The following is a 25,881-nucleotide window of genomic DNA, read 5'->3' on the forward strand; positions in this document are numbered from 1 at the left end:
AAAATTTCCTGGATCATGCATTTAATAGTTGCATATTATACCCGATACATTATTAATTGTTGTTTCGTGCTGGACAATTGTTCACATTTTGGAATTGTTGATTAGAATGGTTTATACGGGATATAGCTTAGAGTCGTATGAATCTTCGGTAGCAGGATAGATTTTTAAGTTGCATTGCTTGCTGTTTTGAAGCTTCTTATGTTTTAATAGGCCTTCTGTTTCCAAATCAGTTTCGGGTATATAAAAATGTGATGGTAAAACCTGAGCTCTTTGAACTGCCTGGAAAAAGAATCGATGACAGCAACACAGAAGATGAGATGAGTCGAGAGAATTCTTAAGCATTATGACATGGTAAACTAACATGATCCTATTTTAATCTTGCTGTTTTATGAGCCAAAAACTCCACTCTGGGACCATCGATGGCATGCAGGTGGAATTTCATGGTCTGGCCGGACCTTCAAAGTTTTTATCACGAAACTCGTCAATTCTCGAAAAGGAACACGGCATCAACTTAAGACAGAATCAGCACATTGCACTTACAACCCTCAGCTTGGAAAAGCAGAGACAGGCAGATTGGCCTAGTCAATATATATTAGAGGCACACTTGTCAAGCATAGCACGGACCCTCATCGGCAATCCATAGAGCCGTATGAAGCCAGCAGCATCAGCTTGATTGTAGATTTCCCCACTCTCGAATGAGGAGATGTCTTGTCTGTAGAGACTGTTGGGACTTTCCCTACCAGTTACACGCACAGATCCTTTATAAAGCTTGAGAGTAACTGATCCACTGCTACTTTTTGTGATTTCTGTCATGAAAGCATCAATTGACTCGCGAAGTGGATCAAACCATCTGCCGGCATATACTAACTCGGCATACTTCAGGGAAAGAAAATCCTTCGTCTGCATGGTTTCACGATCAAGTGTCAGAGACTCGAGTTCTCTTGCAGCTGTGAAGAGGATTGTTCCACCAGGAGTTTCGTACACCCCACGGCTCTTCATTCCCACAAGACGATTTTCAACCATATCTACACGGCCAATCCCATGCTTCCCGCCAATTTCATTTAGCTCTGAGAGAAGAGATGCAGGAGACAGTTTCTTTCCATTTATCGAAACAGGGAGACCCTCAACCATACCAATGTTCACATACCTGCAAGTATGGGAGTATGAGGAAGGGAAGTAACCAATAATTAACCATAGTGCAAACATATGCACAAAGTAATGTAAAAAAGGTTTGATGGCAGGGGATAAATTATTACAAAATAAAATAGATGAAGTTAGGGCAACTAACTCGGGTTGATCCGGGGCCGCTTTTGGGTCGACAGTCATCATGTACATGTCCTCCATAGGCTCCTTTGCAGGGTCTTCCAAGATATCCCCCTTAAACATTAATATACCAAAATGGATGTCAACATTTGGACAATGAGGACCAAAGGTAAGGAGCATGTACACAGTACAGGATCACAGTCGTTAAAATTTTTAAAACTAGAACGATATCCCGTAGGCATGATATGAATTTCAGTGACTCAACCTGTCAACCAACTGATTGATAAAGCACATAAAACAACTCTTCTAAGCATAAATATCCCTAAGCTCATAACATATTAATATGCTGCCTTCAATCTGGTGCCATAAAAAATATCCGAAGGGTATGAATATAGAAAATGTAATGAAATTTCCTCACATAAAATCAAAATATAAAATTAACACTCACCTCATGGCTGAGGTGCCACAGGTTCCTATCTCTGCTGTAGATGGATTTCTTTGTTACTGGAACAGGCACATTATGCTTTATAGCATATTCAATTGCATCTTCTCTTCCCTTAATTTCCCATTCCCTCCAAGGAGCAACAACACTTAGTTCAGGATTCAGAGCAAAGAAAGTCAGCTCAAACCGGACCTGTAACGAAGAAGAGAAAACCAAGTGGAAAAGAAAAGCTTCCACAAGAATCAAAATGTATCGACAGAAATCCTATAGCATGCCTGGTCATTTCCTTTCCCTGTACATCCATGAGAAACAGCATCAGCTCCAACTTCTTTGGCCACATCAACCATGGCCTGCGTTTTGAATGCATTGATATGTACACTAAGAGAACAAAGCAACACAACTAAAGACAAATCCCAAAGAAATTTTTTTCGCCAAGCTGGGGTAGCTAAGAGGAAGCATTAACAAAACAATGTAAAAATACCAAACGTTGAATCCAGTTAATAAGTATGCAAACAGGAAACGAGTACATAAATGATACACTTAAGGATAAGACTTCATCCGATTCCAATTCCAATAACTAAAAAAGATGAATTCATTTTTGAATAAAAGAAACAAAAACCAAGGAGTGTAATATTCTCTGAAAAAAAGGAAATAAAAGCCCGAATTTCCTCTTATATATTTTCATAAGGTACCTTAGCAATAACAGGTCGGGCCATTGAAGTCCCAAGCAAGTACTTTCTCTCATAGATAGCACCAGCTCGCAAGCAAGGAAAAATAAAATCTCTCACAAATTCCTCTTTCAGATCCTTCACCACTAGTTGACACGCTCCACTAACCTTGGCCTTTTGTTCCAGACCTTCTAATTCTTGAACGCCCTATAATTTAAAGATTATGATCAGAAACAAGACAGTAAACAAAAGAAAAGGGCAAACTATTCCTACCCTTATTATTCTTACATTTATGTTCTCTGTCAATAAAATAATTAACTTCAGTCATGACTCTCATTGTATTTTCAAGTTTCAACTGTAACTCATATAAATATCAGATTTTTATGAATTGATGAAACCGTGCAGATTGAATTCACATACTTGGCCAACATCTGCAGTGAAGCAAACAACTTCGCAGCCATAATTTTCCCTGCATCGCCCAAGCAGAAAAAGAAACGTAAATACACTAAGAAACAAATCCGGTAAACTTTCCCTTCATCTATCATTCTCGACTTCCAATGTTTGCAAATTTAGACATCTTTCGAACTGAGGTATGCATACACAGGTGTGCGAAGTTAAAGATTAGCAATCAAGAATAATATTGTTCAACAAGAAAAATTCCATAAAAGTTGGACCCAACCCTTGCAGTAAATAAATTGGTGTCCGACTTCCTGAAGTAAAGAGTAAACTGAAATCAATATGTCTTTATTGAAGTAACTTTCGTTTCAAAATGGAAGAACAGACTTGCAGTTTATACATCTGAGTTTATTTATGCAACATCTCAAGGCCTTAGTTCTCAAAACCGTAATGTGGAACTCCAAGTTTCATTGAACATAAACATTTTATACACAAAGCAACAGAATGTTCCATTAGATTCAGGATAAATTGTATCATGGAAAATTAAAAAAAAAAGTCCATTCTCAAAGATAACTTGAAAGTAACAAACATGCATGCTTTGTATTTGAAAGATAAGAAATTAGATAAAGAGCCACCTCATGCTAACCAAGTGTGAAATTTATCGAAATTCAAAAGATGAAGCTAATGAAATACCTAAGCCAAGGTACAATTACCGAGGTATCTAGACCACCACTATATGCCAAGACGACTTTGTTCAACTTTTTACGCAGAATTTTTCCATCCACACCACCATAAACCACTGTCTCTTTGTCACTAGTCGAAACTGCCCGTATAGCTGCATCAAACAAATTCATTAGGGGTCAGGGTCACAAGTGCCTATAAACTTACAAGTGTTGAAATGCTGAGCTGAGCCATTACTAAAATTCCATTACTAAAATTTGTGTGATTGGCAGAAATTGATAGCATTTCCATGTAACCACATAAAAAAAGAGCGCCATTGGAGCCAATTCTTTGTCTTGACAGGCATGCATAGTCTAGGATATAACATGGTAGGAAAAAGGGAAAATAAATGACAGCCTCGAAGCCACCACATTTTGTGAAATTTCAATTACACTTGGAAAAATTAAACTCCGTTAATGTTGTAGTTACATGATCATAATTAAAAAATAAACAAGACAAGCAAATGATGGAACCATGTGGTATAGAACAATGAAGCTCGTACCACGATTGCCACATGTGAAACCAGAGTTAGATCTGGCCTGGACAACGGCATGACCATTAAACTCGCTGGATTTTACTCCTACCTAGCATTGAGAAAAGGGACATGAAAAATATTCAAGAACGCCATCCCTTTTATCATTATAATAAAAATGGTGCATTTGAAAGACAAAGTAAAAATACCTCTAATTCAGAAGCCAACTTTATTGGACAATAAAAAATATCATACAATCGACCTAAATTCACATTGTAAGAAATTACTTAAAATCACATTTAAAACCATGTAGGAATAAAGCAAACTGTTATTCTTATTCTCCACCAAAAAAAAAGATTTTACAATGTAAAATACCTCTTTTAGGACCTTGGAATATGAGATTAGTAGAAGAACACGAAGAAATACCATGTAACTGAGCCATCCTCTTTCGTCTGAGGAAGTGGGCAATGCAATTTTCCGAGGTCTAAAAATGTAATTCATTCAAATGAGTAAACAAAAACAAAACATTCAAACAAAAATGCAAGCAGATGGATAAAAACAGCTTAAGCCCGTCAAGAGATCGACTGGAATCGAAAGGGAAAACAAGATCAAAAAACATATAAAAGTAAATTACAACAGAAAAACCCAGAAAGGATTCAAAGATAAACAGATAAGAAGAACACAAGGAAAACATGCTACCGGGAACAGCTCGGCGTCGACTTCGCCTGCAAATAATTCACTTGAACGGTCAAAGCAGAGACAGTAGGGTAGAGCAGTATTATGGTGGCCTCTGCCCCCATTCGTTTCAGTTAAGGTTTGCTCGGTTTTTGGGCTTGGCGATACATTGTAAATGGGCCGTTCCAACGGATTGGCTCAACAACATTTTCACGTTCTTCTGTTAGGACATTATTAGTATCCAAATGAAAAAGGTGGTTTTGTAGAAAAGAGAGGAAATTTTTTTTTTTATCTATTTTCCTTCTATTTTGAAGAAAATAGTTTATTCTAAATGTACGATACATTTTTCCTTATTAAAAAATCAAACCTTACCATTTGTTTCTTTACAAATCCAAACTTCGCCTTGATCTATCCAAGTAAATTATTTTTTTTATTACACTGGGGGGGTTTTATTGCTTTAAAATTTGAGACTCATATTTGAATTTGGTAATTTGACGATGCTCCTGTCCCCATTTGTAGACATGAGTCACCCGTTCATGCACGGTGTTGGGAAATTACCCCGAAGCGATGCCGATCACGATGATAATATCACCCAAAAAATGCGGAATAAAATAACCAACAAGAACACAAAGATTTACGTGGTTCACCCAATATAGGCTACGTCCACGGAGCACTGCAACTTTTATAACTGGAAGAAATATTACAACAAATGTATACACCAATACACTCAATATTTCTCACTCTCAAACCTCGAGTATAGCGAGAAAATAATTTCTCTAACTCACACAAGAAAATTCTCGCACTCAAGAAAAAAATACACTCTTTTTTTCTATGCACTCTCTTTTTATCAAAGGCTGAAAAGCTTTTGATTTTGGGATACAATAACCGAAAGAATTGAGCTATATTTATAATTAAAATCATCAATCATTTTGTAAACTTTCCGACGTGGATTCCAGTTTATATTAATTTATTTAACTGTGTGGGCCACACCTCATTAATAAATCTCACTTTAACACACGGTTCAATAGCCAGCCTAATAACTAATCGAGTTAAATAGATAGGCACATGCTTTGCTTTTCTTTTTGCAACAAAAAATTAAATGTCTTCCTATGTGGAATTTGAACAGACACTGACATGGTTTATGTTTGGTTTCTAGAACCATCGAGAATAAGCGTTGAATAATAATAACTTCTTGCCGATGGTTGATCTTCTTCATGCGTTCAGAATCTCAGATTCAAACTTTATATTAAGAAGAAAGAAGAGAAAATTCATTACATACATTGCCGTGTTTAAAATTTTAATTTAATTAATTAATTTTTTTTAAAATCATATAATAGTTTTATATATATTTACATTTTATTATTTATTAGAATATAACAACAAATTTATCCTGAGTTATATGCACCAATTATCTTCTTGTACATAAACATTTCATATTCTTGAAACTTAAAAATCACTACATTATTTTTGCTTTAATACGTACAATATCAATATATAGTTGTTTCAGCAGATCAACCATATTTTTATGGATCTTTCAACAGAGTGAGAGCAATCTCATACAATGCATAGGTGTCAACGCAAGCCTGCTGAACCAGCTCCTCGCCCAGAATCTTTGCTCCCCATTCGGCACCATATCGATAACATTTACCTACTGTGCTCTTCCTCATGGACAGTCCCGCAACCCCATATGCCAGAGCTTTCAGGGTAGGCCTCCCTCTATAGCTCATCGGGAACCATGCCTTGGCCAGAAAATGCACATCAACCACTTTACACTCGCATCTCAAGTACTCGATTCCATATTCACTCATTATCTTGTGCCACATCTTCTGTACCTCGTCTCCAACAAAGGTAATTACACCGGAATTGGCGAGCAAGTTCCGGATGAAGCACCGAGCAGGAATATAATCCATGTGTGGGAGTTGGAGAACCAGGCATTTGGTGTCCACGCACAGTTGCAATGTCGCTATTTTCCTGGTGAATATCGACGAGTCGGCGGGGTTAAGGGGAGGGAAACACTTGAACCCGATGCCAGCAACTCTGTTTTCGAGTCCACCATTTAGCTCCAAAGACCTCATCCTATTTAGCAGCCAATTTTCGGCTACTGAGGCCTTGTTCGTCACTGTGGTTTCAATGGTTTTGCCACAGTATTCAACAAAATGAAGAGATTCCATACAGACGATCTTCTTTAATTTTATGAAGGATATATACTTCTTATGATGAGATCTATATAAAGGGGCGGAAATTAATATATGGAGAAAACATCTTTTCGTCTGCCTGTCATTAATTTATTTTTGTGCAACTCTCCCATATTTTCAGCTCCAACTTTTATGCTTTAACTTATTAAATGTTCTCATCTTCTTTTAAGCAGTGAATGTGTTCTTGTGTTTTCAGTATTCTTGAAAGGAAAGTTATATTTTTTTCAGAATGTAATCACACAAGGAGTGTTCGGTTTATTTATTATATTTATTAAATCCCATAAAACATGAAAAAGTTACACCGGATGCATGATTTGTCATTTTTTTATCTTAGAAAAACAGGAACATTTAAAAAGAGTAAATTAAATAAAATAGTCGGTAAATAAAGGGCAGAAGTTTATTCACTTGAAGGGGTAAAAGGCTTCCTTAACCAAATATTACGCTCCGAACTAGCTCTCTGATTTCGTGGCATAGATTTTCGATAGCAAAGGCTTGAGTTCACCTTTACGGTGTAGCTTGACAGTATCTGCAACAAGAAACAAGCATTTACTAAAATATTGCTGATCTATCAACATTTTTGAAATTTCACATTCGATTTTTCTAAGAAATGAAACTAAAATGTTTAGCCAAAATATCTATCAATAGGAGGATGATCCAGGAGTAGTACCTGTACAACCGCCAATATGCTTTCCCCCTGTCAAGAAAATCAACTTTAGTGTACATAAAGAACACGACTTATGACCTATGCTCACGAATTCATTTGTGGTGAAGAAAACAACAGAATTTTGGTCCAGTAGGTGCTTTTCTAATGCTTCTTACCTATAAATACATTGGGAACAGTGTGTTGTCCAGTAAGCCTTTCTAAAGTTTTCTGTAGTTGTGGTCCTTGAGGACCTGAAAAAATAGAAAAATTTAAAATCTTGACATATTACAAGACCAAGGCATATGGTTAAGTATACAATGAAATCATACAAAGAGCAGAACCACTTAAAATCCTCATTAGTAGCTACTTTAAAACTGTGAAATGAATATCCAAATTGATAACCAGTTAATCTACACAAGCTCGACCAAAAGTGGAATTTTTACTAGCGAAACATATTTTTTTTTTAAAATAGCAAGTTATTGAACGCATGGAATGATTCATCCCAGACATGCATACAGTAAAAAAGGCGTCAGTAGCATGAATATGAAAACAAACATGTCCGTATCAGTCCCCTGCTTGGCAAGATTAATTCTTCAAAGTTATCGAAATTAACCTAATAATGATGATGAGGTTTGGACTAAAAATCTTCAATGAGATTGATGCCTCTCTACAAGGGCGGCAGATCCGAGGCTTAAACATGTTCAAGAATCTCAGATATAACAATTCTTGAATAGTTGAAATGATAGTTTCAGATATCCCCAGGAAAAATTATTAGCATCAGTAATCATTGTTTCAACAAAACAACTCAAAGTAAACTATATCGATCTAAGTGCATGCTTTAACTCCACCAGATAAACAAATTCTTATTCTTTATCCATTTCTCAAAAATGTCAAACAAGAACACGGAGTTTCATGAACAAGAAAGTAGAATTTCATCAATAATCAAAATCGCATGCCTTGATCGAAAAGGAGAGAGCAAAATATACCTAATTTGTCCAATTCAACAACAAGAGGATCCACACCTAGTCTCTTAAACAATGACTTTACCTCCGACGAGTACCTTCCGCAACAAATTCAAGAAAAAAAGCACACTTCACATCTTGCAGAAAAGAAACATACTCTTAAAAGAAATTCGAGCTAGATTGAGCATGCACTTACGAGCACCATGTCTTGGAGTAAACCACAACTGGGTTTTCCCCAATTGTCTTCCTCACTGATTCCTCCAACCGCGATCCGAACGAAGCGGAGCACACGACCCGAAACTTGGTCGGCCTCTCATTTCTCGATATGGTTCTGCAAGATGTAGCGGTACTGCGGGCAAAATGATTTGACAAGTGATTTGGCACGCGAGAAGACGACGGAGGAAAGACGGAAATGGAATCGATTCCTGGAATCGGCAGGAGAATCGTGCCCGCCATTGATGTCATCATCGACGCGTTACGTTAAACTTTCGCTTCGCTTCGCTTTTTCAGCTCTGTTCGGAAACTTCTCGGCTTTCCTGATTTGGTTAAATTAATTTAAATAAATTACTAATTAATGGAGTAGAGTATTTTTTGTTCTTTCGAATTTTGTAACCTGAAAAAGAATGTAAAACTGTTTTAATTATTTTATTTGTGTTTATTTAAAAATTGCAGGACAACCAGGTGATTCATGTTTCGAGAGTACTATGAACAAGTGTGATATATAGACGTTTATAAAGTGTATATATATATATATGTAGAATCAATATGAACACTTCATGATTCAGTAACAACCAACTTAAAATTCTTATTTTGTGAGACGGTTTTACGAATATTTATCTGTGAGACGGATCAACCCACCGATATTCACAATAAAAAGTAATATTTTTTCATGGATGACCCAAATAAGATATTCATCTCACAAAATACGACTCGTGAGACCGTCTCACACAAGTTTTTACCACGGACTTATACTCAGACTCAATATAAATGCACAATAATACATTATCCTTTTTTTCCCAGTACTTTTACGGCACCGTTTGGTTCGTGTGATAGAATAAGTAAATTATATATAATAAGAGTGATTATAAAATAAAAAGTAAGGATAAACAACACATTATGATAAATTATATGATATTTGACATGATTTTAACTTGCTTGATTATTTTTGTTAATTATTTACTAAAATGCCCTCATCATATATTAATTAGTAATATATTCTTAAAATGATTGAATACATAAATAAAATTTCTAGAATTAATTGATTTAAAAAATTATAAATAAAATAAAATATTATATTAATTATTAAATTTTTATTAATTTAAATTTTTCAAAAAACTAAAAAATCGATTAATATTATAGAAAATAATTAAATTTTGATAATAAGATAAATATGAATTTATTGTGATAATTAAAATATTAATACAGATTTGAATATTAAATAATGATTAATATCAATTATAATATTATGGTTAAAAATAATATAATATTAAAATATGATCAATTATAATTAAATTATTTATAATATTAGTTAAATTAAAAATTATATTTTAATATTATTAATTTGTTTAATTTATAATTATTTTAAATTTTAAGATATTAAAGGAAAATTTAAATTAATCAAACATCATCTTTTCTCTCCAAATGATTATATAATCACTAACAAGAGAATAATAATGCATCAGTGCGGACTGAACGGGTCTATCACAATCTTAATCATGTACACCAAACATATGATAAATGAAGGACTAAAAATCAATCACCCCTTATCATGCACACCAAACAATACCTATATAATATTATTTCAATTAACTTGTCACTTTGGGACTAAACTTTAACACAATAACCGTGAATAAAAGTAGCAGCTAAACAAAGATTTATATAATAAATAAAAGTTGAAGAACCAACGAGCAATAAGGTCACCTCCGGGAATTTCTTTTTTGTCTCTTCGAATAGTGCGTATAATTGATTTTTCCGTTAAACTCTTTAGTAAGATATTTTAATTTTAATTTCTGATTATAACACAAAAATTTGTTGTTTTCAGTACTTTTACTACGGCAAGGACTTTTTATATTCTCGTGTATTTGAATAAAAACAACTCCAATTTTTAAGCAAGCATTTTGCATTATAAGGAAGATACTGAATTCCTCTCTCTCATGCCGAATTTCTTGTTTTCCTTGGCACAATGGTGGGAGGAGAGGGTATTAATTAACATGAAAATGACTTGAAAGATTTAAGAACTCTGAATGGCAACACATTGTTTTGATTTTATTTGAATCTGATTCCTGACTATTGATTTCGAATTCGCATAAAAAAAACAAAAACAAAAACAAAAAAAAAAAAGGTTTTGTCTTGATTGTTTCATCTTTCCAAGAGTCAAGAGATCGTGACCAGGGATCAAAATTAAAACTTTTACTCATTCACATGAAAATTAAACATGGAAAAAGTTGATAGATGGGGAAAATAAATGACTTCTTTCATGTGATTAATCGGTTACAGTGACTCAGTGGTAAAATAAAAAAAGGGAAAAAAGGGTCGTCATTCTCAGTATACAAAAATGCCCTGCATCTTTTTTTTTTTTTAAAAAAAAACTTGGGCTTTCCTGGAGAAGGTTCTTCGTATTTTTAACATTGTTACCCTACAACGTAAAGGAAGAAGAGCTGAAGATTTGAAACGGCTACGGGCTAGAATGTCGAAATGCATCTTCTACGAGTGGGGACTTTTTGCTTTTCTTCTTCAACTCATCTTTCCAAACATTCCCAATATCTTGAGCTATTTAGTGAAAATTGAACATAGCTATAGCAAGTGGACGAGAGACAATATGCGGTCGGTCAATTATCCAATAATATCAACTCTAATTTATTTTTGGATCCATTTCTTTTGCAAGTTTGAATACAAAAATCAAAATATAGCAAAATTGACCGAGTGAAAACTTTCTGGATTGGTCAGTAAGTACATTTGATTTAAAGTCATTTTTGCACCAATCAAGATCATTTTCTTTCGATAAAATTATTGTATGGCGAAGAAAAGAGTATTACGAACCATAAATTTTTCTTAGATTTAATGTTTCAAAATTAAGAAAATACATTTCATTGGGCAACCATGCATATTTATTTACTATAAATGAAACAAAACAAACATGAAAAAGAAGTTGGTTGGCAAAGTCAAACCCATTTGGACTATAATTTAATTGAGCACAATTAAATTTTACTCAATAAAAGGAACTAACTGACAGAAAGAGATACAGAAAACCCGATATAATCTAAGCTAAGCCCATGGGTGGTCTCAGAAATAATTTGAATGGGTGGTTGGGAAAATCATGGGCAAGATCATGGCAAAGACTGTGGAGAAAAACTCCACCGAATAAAAAGAAGAAGAAAATATCCGCAGAGGACATCTCAGCACTCAACAAACCTGCAAACAGTATATATTTATTCTATTTTATTAAAGTTGAGAGCATGATAGTAACCATCTAGGAAAGACACCAACTTTTTCTTCCAACTTTACCCTTATATGATACTAATATTACACTTTTGTTTTTTGTTTTTTTAAAAAAATTCAACACACACTTTTATTTTTATTTGTATTATTTAAAAAATTCAAATAAATTTAGTCCCTCCATAATTTGTCAAATTTCACTTTAATCCATCGATAATAATATAAAAAACTGTACACACACGCATCACGTATGCAGAATAACTAGTCTATCGCTAATATTGTTGGAATGCGGATGCCCCCTGGGGATTGAATGGCTATTCCTTTTATTTATTTATTTATGATATTATTATTACCACTGTAACGAGGTTGCAGTAATACCGTTGGAGTTATAGACCATATTGGGTATGAAAATATAGGGCCAGGGAGAGGATAACTGAAGTGCACTGGATGAGTTTTTGTGTAATAATAATGGGCAAGTAAACATTTTGAATCTTGAAAACCATAAACAGGTCACCGTAGAATTTGAAATCTTTTAGTTAAAATCGTTATATATATATGCGCCATCTCAATGTTGCAGGAGAATATATTACAAGTTTACAACCGAAGTAACAGAGGAAATATCACGTCCACTCCAACAAATGTTGGTATAACCTCAGTCTTAGTCTTTGCCAACTCAAGATGGAGACCTGCTATGCATGCAGCAGATAATGCATGTATCCCCAAGAAGGAACGTTGACCTTTTTCTCACTTTCAAGGGCGGCTAATTTATGTCTTCTATTTTCATACATTGTCCCCTCCTATTTTGCTTTCTTGCAACCTTGTTAATTATGTTTGGCAAATTCAATTCAATATCTCATATGGTGAATGGGATCATAGATTTCCAATAACTCTCCTCCTACACTTGATTTAATTTCACTAAATAATAATAAAAATATATTATGTATTGATAAATAAATATCACTTAGAGTTAATGTGAAATTAAATTAAAAACTCGATTAATTTATTCTTAGCATCTAGAATTCGATCCAAAATCTTAATGATTCAACCAAGATACCCTAACCAAATTTTATAGCGATGAAATAAAATTTATAAGCAATATATTGGACTTTTTTTTCTTTTTGGTTGGGTGGCAAGATGGTTTAACATACCATCATCAGTATATAAATAGTAGCGATCAGAAACAAAAAACCTAAAAACATATAAACTAGAGTATAAGAAGAAGCTAAATCTCTTCACAAACTTGAGATATTGATATCAAATAAATTACAAGTCATGGATATTTTTCAGGCGAGTCTATCAACCTCATGTAGCAATGTTACCTAAGGGCATCCACAATGGTGGATATTTGGGTAGCCATGTCATCAAAATATTTTGGCTATCCAAATATCCACCATTGTGGATGCTATATATTTGTGCTATTCAAATATCCGGTTACAAATTTGTAACCGGGTATTACATTTTTTTTTTTAATTTAATCAAGCCAGCGTGAAACTCACGCTGGCTTGAGACACTCGCGTGCATTGCACGCGCGTGTGAGAGAAACCTGCATCGTGAATCACGCTGCAGGTTTCTCCTTTACTTTTTTTTTTTTGTTTTTTAATAGTTTTTAATTATATTTAATTATGATATAAATAATTAAATATATATAAGATATGAATTGTGCACAACTTTCACTATTTTCCAAACCTTTGAATATTTTGAACGTTGGGTTTTGAACGTTACCCAACGTTCAAATTTTATTTTATAAATACATAAATTTGTAAATAATTAAAATCCATAGTTTTAACATCTTATAAAAATATTTCTCTCACAAAAAAAATTACATACAAAAATTTTTTGGAATGGATAATAATTCTAATAATTTTTTTAGGGATTTTTTGAACTCTCCAAATATCGATGAAAGTTCAAGTTGAGAAAATTCTCGAGTTCGTCCGAGTGTCCAACATCCTCCATTTCCATTTCTTACTCAACACCCACAGAATTTGCAACATTTTCCATATCCACCACCATATTTTTTGAACGTCCCTCTAGCTCCGTGGAATACATGTCCCCCAGAATATTGGCAGAGTAGCCAGTATTTGGTGCAAGCTCCATCCCATGGAATTAATCCTCTTCAATCACCGGGGCTTCAATCAACTGAATCGAGAAGGGCTAGTGTTGATGCAAGTGACAGTGATAAAGGGCTAGAAGCACCTTATGAATTTCAAAATTCACAATTTCCTCCTTTCTCGTCCCAAATAGGACTTGAAAATATTACTATCAATCAGGCAAGCGAGACAGGTCATGATTCAGATGGAGATCGTGGCAAGCGGACAGTGTGGACAGTAGCAGATGATAAGCTCCTTGCAGCAGCATACACAATGATGAGCGAAGACCCAACCATTGGTAATACCTTCGAAGAAATACAGAGTTACGTGATAGTCATATGCATCATCAGCTTCGTCACGATTTGGTTGAACACATTTGGGAGACATGTCGTCGTGATGAGTGAACGAATGATGTATTTGACTATATGTGTGGTTTGTAATTTCTGTTTTCATGTCTTATTTTTTAGTATCTTCGTGAATTACTAATTTTCAATTATTATTATTATAGATGTTGTTTTATGGTTTGTAATTTTTTATTATTAATGTTATAAATATTGTTTTGTGTTAAATTAGTTTTATATATTCGTTATAAACTTTTTAATTTTAATAATTTTTATTTTTTTACAAATTTGTCATTTAAAAATAAGCATTATAAACTTCTTAATTTTATATTTGAATAAAAATATAATACCAAATAGTAGATGGAATTAATTAAAGTGATGGAATGATTTTATTTAAATGAAAATAAAATATTAATTAAAGTAACAGTGGGACCCAAAAAATATTTGGTTGGTGTGATATTTGATTGTGAAATATGGGATATTGAGTAATGAAATATTTGATTGATGATGTGAAATACGGGACCCACAAATATTTGATGGAAATACCCTTGTTATTGTGGATGGCCTAATGTTGGTGCTCTCACAATGGAAAGGGACCATGAGTTATGATGGGTCAACTCACACCCAACAAAGTGGGTTATTGAGTAGGGATGGCAATGGGTAGGATATGGGCCGGATTTCATACATCCATCCCTATACTCATTTATTAAATTCATCCCCATACCCATCCTCATACCTATTGGGTATTGAATTTCATCTTCATCCCCACACCCAACGGATTATCGGATACCCATACCCTACCCAAATACCTTATTATCATATACAATTGAATTTTTTCAAATTTAAATTGTTTCAATGAAGTTATGAATATTTAAAAAATTATTTAAATGAACAATAAGAAAAATTATTAATGATAAAAATTTGCAAAATAAACTTTATAGAAAAAAAACAAAATATTAAAAATAGCTCAAGTTAAAAAAAAAAAACCAAAACCAATAAAAAACAAAGTCACGTACATTCCAAACTTCCAAAATTAATTGGTTAAAAAAACCCTAAAATGAATTGGGAAATATGCAAACAAAAAAGGAATACAATGAACCATAATCAAGAATAAAGTATTTTTCAATTTTTGAAGTCAAACATGGAATAAACTTACCAGTGGAGAAGATGAGAAATTGAATGAAAAATAAAAGAGTGGTAAAACGTAAAAGTGAAAGTGAAAGGGAAGAGAAAAGAAAAAGTAAGGATTTATTTGGATTTGAGAAGATGAATCTTTAATACAAATAAATATAATTACTATATATATACATACATACATACATACATACATACATATATATATATTTATATATATTAATTTAAACGGGTATTCGGGTCGGGTATGGGTCGGGTTATATCAAACCCGCCTTCATACCCGAACCTGAAAATCCCCATACCCGATTACCCAATTATTTAATCGGGTCTAAAAATCCCTCCATACCTTCTTATATTCGGGTCGGGTATCGGATCCTCCAACGGGTTCGGAGGAAATTGCCATCCCTATTAATGAGATCCTACCTATGTGGGCACTACCCTCACTTCATTTCAACGGGTAAGATCTTGCCACACATACAATTTTAAAAAAAAAGTGGGTCCTATATATGCATGGGCAAATCTTGGCCATCCATCTTATCATGAGGACAATACCCACATGGATATGATGAAATAAACCAACAAAGTGTCCAGTTTGTCTGGTTTCTGACGGGACCGCAGCATTTAGTACGCCTAGTTTTCACTCTAAAAAAGTGTATATTTGGACCATAAAAGGGGAGATATTAATGTAGCCCATTTTAGGTCTTTTCATTTATATTCGTGCAATCTAATTTAGACAGCATCATGTCTCAAACCGAACTCTTCGTGGATCGTGTGGCACTATCAGGCTATGTTAGGTTTCCGGAGTTTTCGGATCTATGTTTTCTAAAATTGTGTGTTTTTTTTTTTAAAAAAAGTATATTGAAAATTATACTGTATATATGTTCTGCTTTTTTAATGAGATATTTTTTTGTTGTCTGTATCACATCATGTAAAAATATCTTGGAATATTAATTAAAAAAAAAAGTTCATAGGATATAAAAATATCTTGGGATATTAAGTTTTTTTTTTTAAAAAAAAATAAAATTCATAGGGTGCTTTAGGATTTGAAAATTGAAAATATAGTATATTAGACTATGATGGAACATACTAATCGAGTCATTTTCGTCTCTCGCTCTCTCTTTTTTTTTCCTAATTATTTATCGCAAACAAAATTATGGTTTCATAACGAAGATGAGCACAACCTTAAGCCTTGTAACCTCAAGAAAATAAAATCATCAGGCCAAAATTGAGGAAATCTTGTTTTACCCCGAGCACACATATTAATTAAATATATTCGATTTAAATTAAACTCCACTTTATGTTATTCACATTCTACGTCAATTTTGTCAATAAAATAGAGCGTCAATATGACTTTAACAAAACGTGGAATGTAAATATATGATCATTACCTAGCTATCTCCAAAATTTTTAGTATTTTTTTTTTAAAAAATTTCGAATTTGCAACATCATTACTAGTGATTGAAATGATTAATTAGATGGATTTGAGATCATGTAATTGTTAAATTTTGCGGATTGACAAAATAAAAATATTCCCTCAAATAAAATTTATGATATCGATGTTAACTGCAAGTTCATTCTCGCCTATATATAAAACGAGTCCGTTTGCACCACTTGGAATCACAAACACACACACACACACACAGAGAGCTTAGTTGTCTCATATCTTCTTTGATTCACCCCAAGGTTTATATATTTCCTCATATGAAAATATTCAAAAATTTACATAACAAATAGCCAAAAATCAAGAATCTTTGGTATCTACAGACAGCAGAGATAGATTTCTTCTGTGCTGCCCATTTTGACTAAGAATAATGTCTACACCATCTGTCATTTGAATTCATGAATTGAATATAACCAACATGACATGCAGGTGAGCTAGCTTTGTGATTTTATTCAGTATGAAATCAAATTTGGAATAATACTAATGTTGTTGTTGTTTTTAAATGTGGCAGATTCTTGATTGGCTCCCCAACATTGCCTCAGAGTCTCCCAAAGTGGCAACTTTTAGTCCCCTTGTCAAGAAAAAAGGTCTTCAAGGTAAGAAGATAACCCTTTCGATTCTGATATGTTTACACGGTGCAAGTAAGTTGACCTGTTTGAAGAAACAAGTCGAGCTCAACACGAATATACATCCAAACCATGAGTTGTTCGTTTCATTGCAGATAGAAGAATTGGATCGATCGTTTTGCATAACGAGCGAGGGCTTAAACGAAGGCGATTGAAGCGAGTGGAAAGGGTCAAGTTGTGCTGCAAGAGCTTAAACATTTTCTACTTCTTGCAAGGAAAAGATATCCCAAAGACTTGGTCTCACCGTACGTTTCACCTAAAAAGACTCACAAGCTTTCGCAGAAGGCAGAATTCTGTCCCTTCCATGAAGATGAAATCCGAAGAAATTGTGCTACGATTAAGCGTTGCACACATGGCCGATAGTACTGCTACAACTTATGTCGGGAGAAAAATCTTGCCCGTTACAGATATAACTCAATCATCCGCAGCAAATTGTGATGATCGACGCAGCAACGGATGCTCGAATGAAAAGGCGAACGGGAGAAAAACGAAGGCCATTTCGAGGATGAAGGAGTTGCTGAGATGGGCTACTGCTGCTGCCAAGGCTGAAAAGGGAGGAAAATATATTGGTAGAAAGGTACAATCTGCTTATGCACAAGGGACACAGTTTGAATAATGACTCAATTTTTTTCTTTGAAAAAACATTGCTACATATTTTAACAAATGGAGGTCGTTTTCTTAGATTCAAATTTGTGTAGAATCATCCCCTCTGCTCCCCCGCCCCCCAAGTCTTCTGTCATCCCAGGTTGATATTCGACATTAACTGAAGGAAAGAATTACATGATCTTACAGGTGATGCATCTTCGGAACAAATCATTAATCTTAAAGACTGTGCCAGATTATGATCCACTTAGCGACGAGCCCCCAAAGATCGATTTTAGATGGGATATGGAGAGTTGCTCCACTGCTTCTTCTGATGCGATTTCGACGACTTATTCGATGAGAATTAATGATCAAAAAGTATTTGCAAGTGCAGCAGCTTCTGTGAACTCGACTCCTTTACATGCAAGAGATCGCTCTTGTAGAGGAAATTGGATCACCGCAGATTCTGAATGTAAGGCTCTTCCTACATAATTAATTGCACATTAACACGATATCTGCATAACCCAGAAAATTAATATGATTCCTCCCCACGTATATCTTTTCAAATTTTGATTTTCCTTAAAATCAGTAAGTATTTTGAGTTTTGGACTACAATATGTACAATATTTTCTTTTTTGTTTTTTGTTTTTGATGTATGTGTTCGATTCTGGACAGTTGTGGTGCTGGAGTTGTGAAGATTGGAGTCGAGAATATTTGTCAAGTCATGATGTGGCCTCTGAAGATTGAAGCTGCAACTTTGCACCAAATTCCAAATGCTTTTTTGGCCTCTATATTATTGTATAGATTCTGAACGATCACGCCAAATAAAATGTTCATGGATTCATTTTCCACTAAATTGATCTGTTTGATGAAGATAGCCAACGTGAAAATCAAAGTCATGGTTTCTTTGTTTTTTCTTATGGATTTGGAAAATAGAATAATTTAATGCATAATGTTAATCTAGTAATATGTATATATTGAGTTGTGAATGTATTTTTTGTTGAATTGAATATAATCGCGTAATTATGTTTTGACGATCAATTTTAATATTTTTCGCTGTATTTAAATGACTAATATCATTATTAAATTTTTATATTTACATTGATAAACACATTACATAGAACAAAATATTTTTCGACTTGTAATTTAAAATTTTAACAATGATATTACTAATTTAATTACATAATTTCGGAGGGGGGGAAAAGCCTAAAATTGATCACCAAAAGGTTATTACTAGACTATAAATTATATTTAATGCACATTTAAACAAGTAACTAATTAATATGGCTTCTCATTTTTTTCTCCAGAAACTTTAATTAATAGGCAATTTAATTACATCAATCTGGATAAAGCTCGTCGTTTTGTAAAATCATCCTGATATTCATAATTTCACGATTTTTTCATTAAATAGATGGTAAAAATAATTAATATATACAATACTCACTCTGTCTCAAATATGAAAATAACAATTTTCTTTTCATTTGTCTCATATATTTAATCAATTTTCCATAATTAATATTATTTTATATATATATTCATTTATCAATATATCATATCATTAAATACATTAATTATTTTGAGTAATTTTTATTCTATTAAAACATTCATTAAATAAAGGTATAACTGGATTTTTTTCTTTCTAATATTTACTTTTCTAATGTCTTAATCCGTGAGAAAATATATGGAAACTTAAATATATAAGATAGAGAAAATAAATATAAAATAAATGACTATCCTAGAAATATAAATATAAAATAATTTACTGAATGATATATCATGCATACAAAAGTATACATATATTGTAACAATCTAAAATTATTATTTGAAAAAAATAATAAAAACTATACAAACACACAACCAATCATCGTTGTTGTTATTATTATTATTATTTTATTTTATTATATTATTTATAAATGTGTGGCCGTAACATATATAGGAACGAGACAGAGGCGGCGTGCCGATCAATGGAAATTCACTGTTTTCTTTGACGCAGACAAATCCCTCCACTGTTAATACAACTTTTCTTCTCTATTTTTCCTATTATTAAATTCACACAAAACATTCCATTTCATCCACAATGAAGGAATCTGATCCCCATCCATGTCAGAAAACCAATAATTCCTCGCTATATTCATCACCAGGCTTTGATTTCCTAGGATCAGACCTGATCGAATCAATTCTTTCCCGCCTCCCAATTACCTCCATTCTCCGAGCAGCTTCAGTCTGTAAACTATGGAATTCCACAATCCATTCTTCTTCCTTCAAAACGCTGGTATTCGATTCCGGCTTGTTTCCCAGCTGGCTCTTCCTTTTGGGCCGAAACAACCATCCATTATTGGCTTTTGATCCTGAATCCAACGATTCGATTCGCTTCTCAACAGAAACCGGGTTTGTCGAGGTATTCGTTCATTGCGTCCAGTGCTTTTATCTTCTCCCCTAGCCCCGAAAAATTCAGTTTCAGGCCTGTTTTTGATGGCCGTTTTTGCCAAACGAGGCCTCTCACATTTCCGAGGTGCAACCCCCTGATTGGTGTGTACTATGAACCTGATTTCTCAAAACAAGCCAGGTGCATAGTAGTTGGTGGCATCAGCTTGTTGAATCAAGAGGACTGTTTGGCAGTGGAAATATTCAGTCCCGATGAGAATTATTGGGAACTTTGCCAGCCTTTAAACGAAATCTTCCAGCCTGGAAACTCGGCTCAATTTCTATGCTCATCTCTATTCAAAGGAAAATTCTTTGTCTACGACAAATATTCGGGTTTCATTTCTTCTTTCGACCGGAAAAGACGATCCTGGAGCAATCCAAAAACTCTCAGGCCTCCAGGGACCCTGCTTTCATCCCTGATCTCAATTCGGAGTCGTTTAGTTTTAGCAGGATTATGCAGCACCTATAATGGTGGCCTTGAATTTATTATCTGGAATATTGATGAGAGAACCCTGGAATTCAGCGAGATTGCAATCATGCCTCGGGATTTGCTTTCACGTCTGATGGATCATGAATCGGGACAGACATTATGGAACTTGAAATGTGCCGGTTTGGGTCGTTTTGTGTATGTATTTATTGAAGAATTTTCCGGGAAATTCCCAGTCTGTGTTTGGGAGATGAGTGAATCAGGAAATGGCAGCTGGAGAGGGATTCCAGGTTTCCAGATTCTGTGAACACATTTCTGTTTCAATATATCTTCACAATATATACATTTTACGAGGACTCATATTGTAAAAAATAAGTTCTATATAAATTATAAATATAAAGCCATGAAAATATCTGTACAAATATTTAGTTCGTTGAATGCAATTTAATTAATACTTGATGGGGCCGGGAAAATGAAAAGATTCAAGTAAATTCTGGAATGAGGAGTTTGGATATTTATGTAACTGCTTTTAAAAGCTCCATCCAAAACTGGCTGATCTGATATAAAATTATTATGAATAGTATTAATGTTTACATATATATATTTTTTTTTCATAAATTGAGTCGATTCGAAAATCAATCTAATAGATTAAGTTGTAAAATCACCTGATATTGATAATCCTGCATGAGTTTTTGCTTAGATTTTATTATTATTCTAAATTAAAGCAAACTATTTTATAAGTGCGGAGAAAGAAATTCTGGATGCAATTCTACAATCCTCCGCTATAAATAAATATAAAATAGTAGTTAATTCTTCAACAATTTAGGGTTTTTAGGGTTTCTATTTCCGCCAACGTAACAGCAAACGGATAGATACCACAAGGTGGAGAAGCCAAAGCCTGAATCTCTTGTCAATGAGAATGAGATTCGAATCACTTCTCAGGGTTTGGTTCGTAATTACATCAGCTATGCAACCTCCCTAATACAGGTACAATTTTCCCATTTTGATTTTTTCTTCTTCCGATTTTCTTCTCCCGAGAATTTGATTATCATAACCAGACATGTTTTGGTGGATAATTAAGGTGATTGTAGACGCATTGTATCGGACCGGAAGAGACGAGAAAGTAGACTGCAAATTGTGTGCGAGATGAGCTCTCGCGCATATGCGCCACCAGTCCGGCGCATATGCGCGCAATTTCCAGAACCATTGGCGCACATGCGCGAGGGGTCCAGAAGACCTCGCGCATATGCGCGAGATGAGGCGCGCATATGCGCGAGGTGTTGAAATGGACATTGCCGAGACCCGTAGGTCTCGCGCACATGCGCGGGTGGTGTCGCGTAGTCCAAAAAAATAGGACACATGTCCCTTGCCATGCATATATAGTGTATGTGTCTTCCTTTCCTCATGAATTCAGCAGGCAAGAACCGAGAGCACTCCATAGAAATTCTCAAGTCATTCCATCTTTGAATTGTGATTACTCAAGATCTAGCCATCCAATTTTTAATTCAAGTTTATATTTGTGCTCCTTGCATCAAAGGCTACAAGAGGATGTAAGTTTTATTCAATTCCTAGATAGTTTGAAGTTTACATGTTGGGGAAATTCTGATATGCTTGTAGTTATGTGTTCTTGAGATCATAGACATCGTAGAAACGTAAACAGATCGAGAAAATGATAGCATATGACATGATTATGATTTTCAGCATGTATTGAGTTGAGATATGCAGATTTTAAGATGATAATGAGTATATTGTGCTGATTATGAGTTGAGGATTATGACTTGTTGATATATGTTGAGATTTGAGTTGATCGGTATCGAGAAAGTACGTCGTTATGCCGTCGAAATATACCGAGAATGAATATTGCTACGTACATGTATTGGTTGAGTTGAATGTTGATCTTGTATCTATTGAACATTGCCATTTCAGATTCATCGTGCCTCACTTCGACTTCGAGACCTCGACATCGATAAAGGTTTAACAAGAAATGTATAATTCATGTTTGATTTGGGAAGACACAACTCAAATGAGATTCAATTTGAGTTTCCCAACAAAATCACATACTAGATTGTTGTTTATACTTTGATCTGTTGTGCCTTGTTTATAGATTCATATTCAAGCCTTTAAGATAGGTGAGTCATTTGGTAGATTCTCCAAATAACTAGACGTTCGGTGGTATCGACGCTTCGGATCAGAATCACTCCGATTGTAGATATTCGATACAGTTAGGACCGAAATCTAGGAATAAGATGTAACGCCACCCCGAATGGGAGAGTAGGTGGGAGATCTGTTATATCTTATTCATAGCGGGATCCCTAGAGTTAGACAAGAGTCAAGTCCAAGATATGAGTTGGATTTTTAGTTGATTGTTTTCTATTGCTCATGTTTCATAGACTATGTGGAACATGTTATTATTGATTTCATTCATGATAGTATGTTCATGTTTTATTTTGTATATTAATGTATTATGGTTTGTATTCCCTTGCATGATATGCATGTATACATGTTTTATACTGGGATTTGTTCTCACCGGAGTATCCGGCTGTTGTTGTGTCTGTATGTGTGCATAACGACAGGTGGGACATGATCTGGGTCGAGACAGAGATGAAAGGACTGAGATAACGTGGAGATCACGGGCCAAGAAGGGGAACTAGGAATGTTTACTTTTAATATGTAGTATGTTGTGAACTCTAGTTTGTATGATGGAAATAGAACAAGACTTGTATCTATTTATGCTAGAATGAATAAAGATGTTGTTGTGTATGATCTATGTACATTTGATACAATGTTTAAAAGAAATTTTTTTTTACGATCCACATTTTCTAGCAAATATCCAGTTAATCCCAAAAAGAATCGAGTTTATCCAGTTAATCCCAAAAAGAATCGAGTTAGAGCCCGGGTCCCCACATCTTCTGTGTTATTCTGGTTTGTTTGTTTTTTTTTTTTTTTTTTTACGTGTTAGTCTTCTAGAATTTGTTTTGTTTTGGATTTTCCGTTCATATTTATGGCGTTTTGTGTGCCTTTTGCTGTGCCTTTTTGCTCCACTTCTGTGATTCGGGATTCAAATTTTTTGAAGTGTTGAAAATTTTGTGGACTAATTCCATGGACCGTATCTTTGTTATGATTTTTCTTGAGTGTGTTTGAAACTTGTTCATATGCGACGCTTATGGTAATCTGTATGTTGTTATCAATAAGAGTTTATATCGCACTATTTCACACCAATTTTATTCAGTAATTTGGGTTAAGTTCAGCTACCGTAACCTAGCAGAAGTTACTCTGTGCTTAATCATGGGCCATTGTTTGGTAATTGCATTCTTAATCCATTTCTTAGGAGAGACGAGTGAAGGAGATTGTCTTGAAAGCAATGGGTCAAGCTATAAACAAGACCGTAGCTATTGCAGAGATCATTAAGGTTGCTATGCTCATTTTTTTACGGCGCTATTGTTTCCCATTTTCAATACCATGCCAAGGAATCGATCCTTTTTATTTCTTGTTTGAAACAGAGAAGGATGCCTAGACTGCATCAGGACACTGCCATCAGTTCAGTGAGCGTGACTGATACTTTTGAACCCATTGAAGAGGGCCTTGAGATGTGAGTTTGTGTCTTTTTTTTTTTACTCCAGCACATGAATTCTCCTTGTTGATGTATGTGGTATGCTCATCGATTGGATGCATCTTATGTCAGTAGTTGTTGATGATTTCCATTTTGTATCCTCTAATTTGATTTCAATGTCTAGTACAGTGTGGAGCAAACACGTCATGTCTCAATGATTTCAATCACCCTTTCTTTGAAGGAGCTTAACAAGAATTCTCCTGGGTAATTTCACAATCACAGCTAGTTATATTTGTATAAATACCTGTTGAGGAAGAAACACTTTGATGCTTTGAGTTTTAGATAATTATGGACGAGGAAGAGAAGAGGTCGCAGCAGAGGGAGGGGACGAGATTGGAATAGAGGTGGATATGGAAACTTCCGAGGTATTTATTTCCTTCCGCCTGATATCATCTAATTCAAAGCAACCTGCTTATCCATCTAGTGTATATGCCCATGTTTCTTTGTTTTTTTGGGTGTCTCATGGAGTATTTCTTCTCACAGATAATGGTGGATATCCAAATTGGGTCCGTGGTGGTGGACGTGGTGGTTGGGGTTATAATGGTCAGCGTGTTTCTCCTTTCAGAATTTAGAAATATTACTGCTATAATTTTTCGTCAAATCAGTGTTTCGTTCCATTTCGTTCCATTTCTATGTTCACGTGTTCTCAAATATGCTTCTATTACTAATATTATTGCATTTTCTTACTTGTGGTTTTCAATTCAAGAATTTCTATTTATTATTAGGTGGGGGATACTTAAGAGGGAGAGGGAGAGGGAGAGGTGGAAGTGGAGGTGGCAGAGGCTATAACTATGGCCGTGGAAGGATGGGTAACCGTCCAAATGGCGGTGATTATCAAGTATAGTTGGGAGTTGGTTGTCTTGTTTGCTTATGGAAAATGCTTGGCTTGGCTTGCTTTTTACCATGTTCAAAGTTGGCTTTCTATATCATGAAATTGTGGCTTGATACATGAGGCAATCAGCAGCTGAAATGTTTATATCTTTCTATATGTGGGCAAGCTTTGTTTGATACTCGTTTTATAGAGCCAAATAGCATAGGCAAGCAACCAATTTTTACTGATATCATTCTTTAATTGCTCTTACTTTTATTAAACAAGAGGTCTCAAATTCAATTATGATGTAGATTGTATCGTCGTGTCTCAAGATAACTCGTGTTAGGCATTCTGATACTATATGTCCTAAAATTCCTTGTAAATCTGTTAGTTAAGTTTGAGGAAGCATAATAAGTTACATATATTCGTTGGATAATCGCAGCACCAACAGCATAAAATTTACTGCTTCACATGTTCAAATGTATTGTCATTGAACGAATAAATTATTTTTATACATGTTCAGTGTT

At 34.4% G+C, this 25,881-nt stretch overlaps 6 protein-coding genes across 7 annotated transcripts; 3 read left to right on the top strand and 3 right to left on the bottom strand.

Moving 5' to 3' along the window:
* Positions 1-242: 242 nt before the first annotated feature.
* LOC142530215 (argininosuccinate synthase, chloroplastic-like) lies at positions 243-4,820 on the bottom strand. Its single transcript, XM_075636021.1, has 11 exons — positions 4,661-4,820; positions 4,337-4,445; positions 4,171-4,223; positions 3,992-4,073; positions 3,463-3,604; positions 2,794-2,842; positions 2,398-2,580; positions 1,981-2,055; positions 1,712-1,897; positions 1,289-1,377; positions 243-1,147 (listed from the first exon to the last, which is right to left on the bottom strand). The coding sequence occupies exons 2-11, from the start codon at positions 4,401-4,403 to the stop codon at positions 583-585; spliced, it is 1,491 nt and encodes a 496-aa protein (XP_075492136.1). The 5' UTR covers positions 4,404-4,445; positions 4,661-4,820; the 3' UTR covers positions 243-582.
* A 1,339-nt stretch (positions 4,821-6,159) lies between these two features.
* LOC142528572 (uncharacterized) lies at positions 6,160-6,807 on the bottom strand. Its single transcript, XM_075633609.1, has one exon. It carries the CDS (start codon positions 6,805-6,807, stop codon positions 6,160-6,162), a length of 648 nt encoding a protein of 215 aa, XP_075489724.1.
* Positions 6,808-7,066: 259 nt separating this feature from the next.
* Positions 7,067-8,989, bottom strand: LOC142529660 (monothiol glutaredoxin-S10-like). Its single transcript, XM_075635251.1, has 5 exons — positions 8,633-8,989; positions 8,461-8,534; positions 7,651-7,725; positions 7,499-7,525; positions 7,067-7,357 (listed from the first exon to the last, which is right to left on the bottom strand). Exons 1-5 carry the CDS (start codon positions 8,902-8,904, stop codon positions 7,281-7,283), a joined length of 525 nt encoding a protein of 174 aa, XP_075491366.1. The 5' UTR covers positions 8,905-8,989; the 3' UTR covers positions 7,067-7,280.
* An 8,074-nt stretch (positions 8,990-17,063) lies between these two features.
* On the top strand, positions 17,064-18,926 carry LOC142529657 (uncharacterized). Of its 2 annotated transcripts, XM_075635249.1 has the most exons (5): positions 17,064-17,303; positions 17,386-17,470; positions 17,596-18,077; positions 18,293-18,554; positions 18,758-18,926. In XM_075635249.1, exons 1-5 carry the CDS (start codon positions 17,298-17,300, stop codon positions 18,775-18,777), a joined length of 855 nt encoding a protein of 284 aa, XP_075491364.1. In that variant the 5' UTR covers positions 17,064-17,297; the 3' UTR covers positions 18,778-18,926. The 2 variants fall into 2 exon arrangements, with proteins under 2 accessions (XP_075491364.1, XP_075491363.1); XM_075635248.1 differs by lacking the exon at positions 17,064-17,303 and having other exon boundaries at positions 17,327-17,470.
* A 1,174-nt stretch (positions 18,927-20,100) lies between these two features.
* Positions 20,101-21,899, top strand: LOC142529862 (F-box/kelch-repeat protein At3g24760). Its single transcript, XM_075635542.1, is given in 3 exon segments — positions 20,101-20,468; positions 20,470-21,223; positions 21,769-21,899. Coding segments are annotated over 3 exon segments (1,086 nt in total). The 5' UTR covers positions 20,101-20,159; the 3' UTR covers positions 21,792-21,899.
* Positions 21,792-25,259, top strand: LOC142529863 (uncharacterized; the record flags this gene model as incomplete). The annotated part of the gene is made up of 6 exons (XM_075635543.1): positions 21,792-21,920; positions 24,262-24,342; positions 24,434-24,522; positions 24,673-24,747; positions 24,826-24,908; positions 25,027-25,259. Coding segments are annotated over 5 exons (378 nt in total), but the record flags the coding sequence as incomplete, so codon positions are not given.
* Positions 25,260-25,881: the final 622 nt, after the last annotated feature.

Source organism: Primulina tabacum, chromosome 16 (assembly GCF_025594145.1).
Source record: "Primulina tabacum isolate GXHZ01 chromosome 16, ASM2559414v2, whole genome shotgun sequence".
NCBI classification, from domain to species: Eukaryota; Viridiplantae; Streptophyta; class Magnoliopsida; order Lamiales; family Gesneriaceae; genus Primulina; species Primulina tabacum.

Coding starts and splice junctions, on each gene's coding strand:
- LOC142530215 (XM_075636021.1), bottom strand. CDS start 4,403: ATGGCTCAGTTACATGGTATTTCTTCGTGTTCTTCTACTAATCTCATA. Junction 2,056..2,397: donor CCCGACCTGTTATTGCTAAG/GTACCTTATGAA, acceptor TTCAAAACGCAG/GCCATGGTTGATGTGGCCAA. Junction 1,378..1,711: donor TGTGGCACCTCAGCCATGAG/GTGAGTGTTAAT, acceptor TTAATGTTTAAG/GGGGATATCTTGGAAGACCC.
- LOC142528572 (XM_075633609.1), bottom strand. CDS start 6,807: ATGGAATCTCTTCATTTTGTTGAATACTGTGGCAAAACCATTGAAACC.
- LOC142529660 (XM_075635251.1), bottom strand. CDS start 8,904: ATGATGACATCAATGGCGGGCACGATTCTCCTGCCGATTCCAGGAATC. Junction 7,726..8,460: donor TGTTGAATTGGACAAATTAG/GTATATTTTGCT, acceptor CTATTTTTTCAG/GTCCTCAAGGACCACAACTA. Junction 7,358..7,498: donor GCATATTGGCGGTTGTACAG/GTACTACTCCTG, acceptor TTCTTGTTGCAG/ATACTGTCAAGCTACACCGT.
- LOC142529657 (XM_075635248.1), top strand. CDS start 17,377: ATGTGGCAGATTCTTGATTGGCTCCCCAACATTGCCTCAGAGTCTCCC. Junction 18,078..18,292: donor GAAAATATATTGGTAGAAAG/GTACAATCTGCT, acceptor ATGATCTTACAG/GTGATGCATCTTCGGAACAA. Junction 18,555..18,757: donor GATCACCGCAGATTCTGAAT/GTAAGGCTCTTC, acceptor GATTCTGGACAG/TTGTGGTGCTGGAGTTGTGA.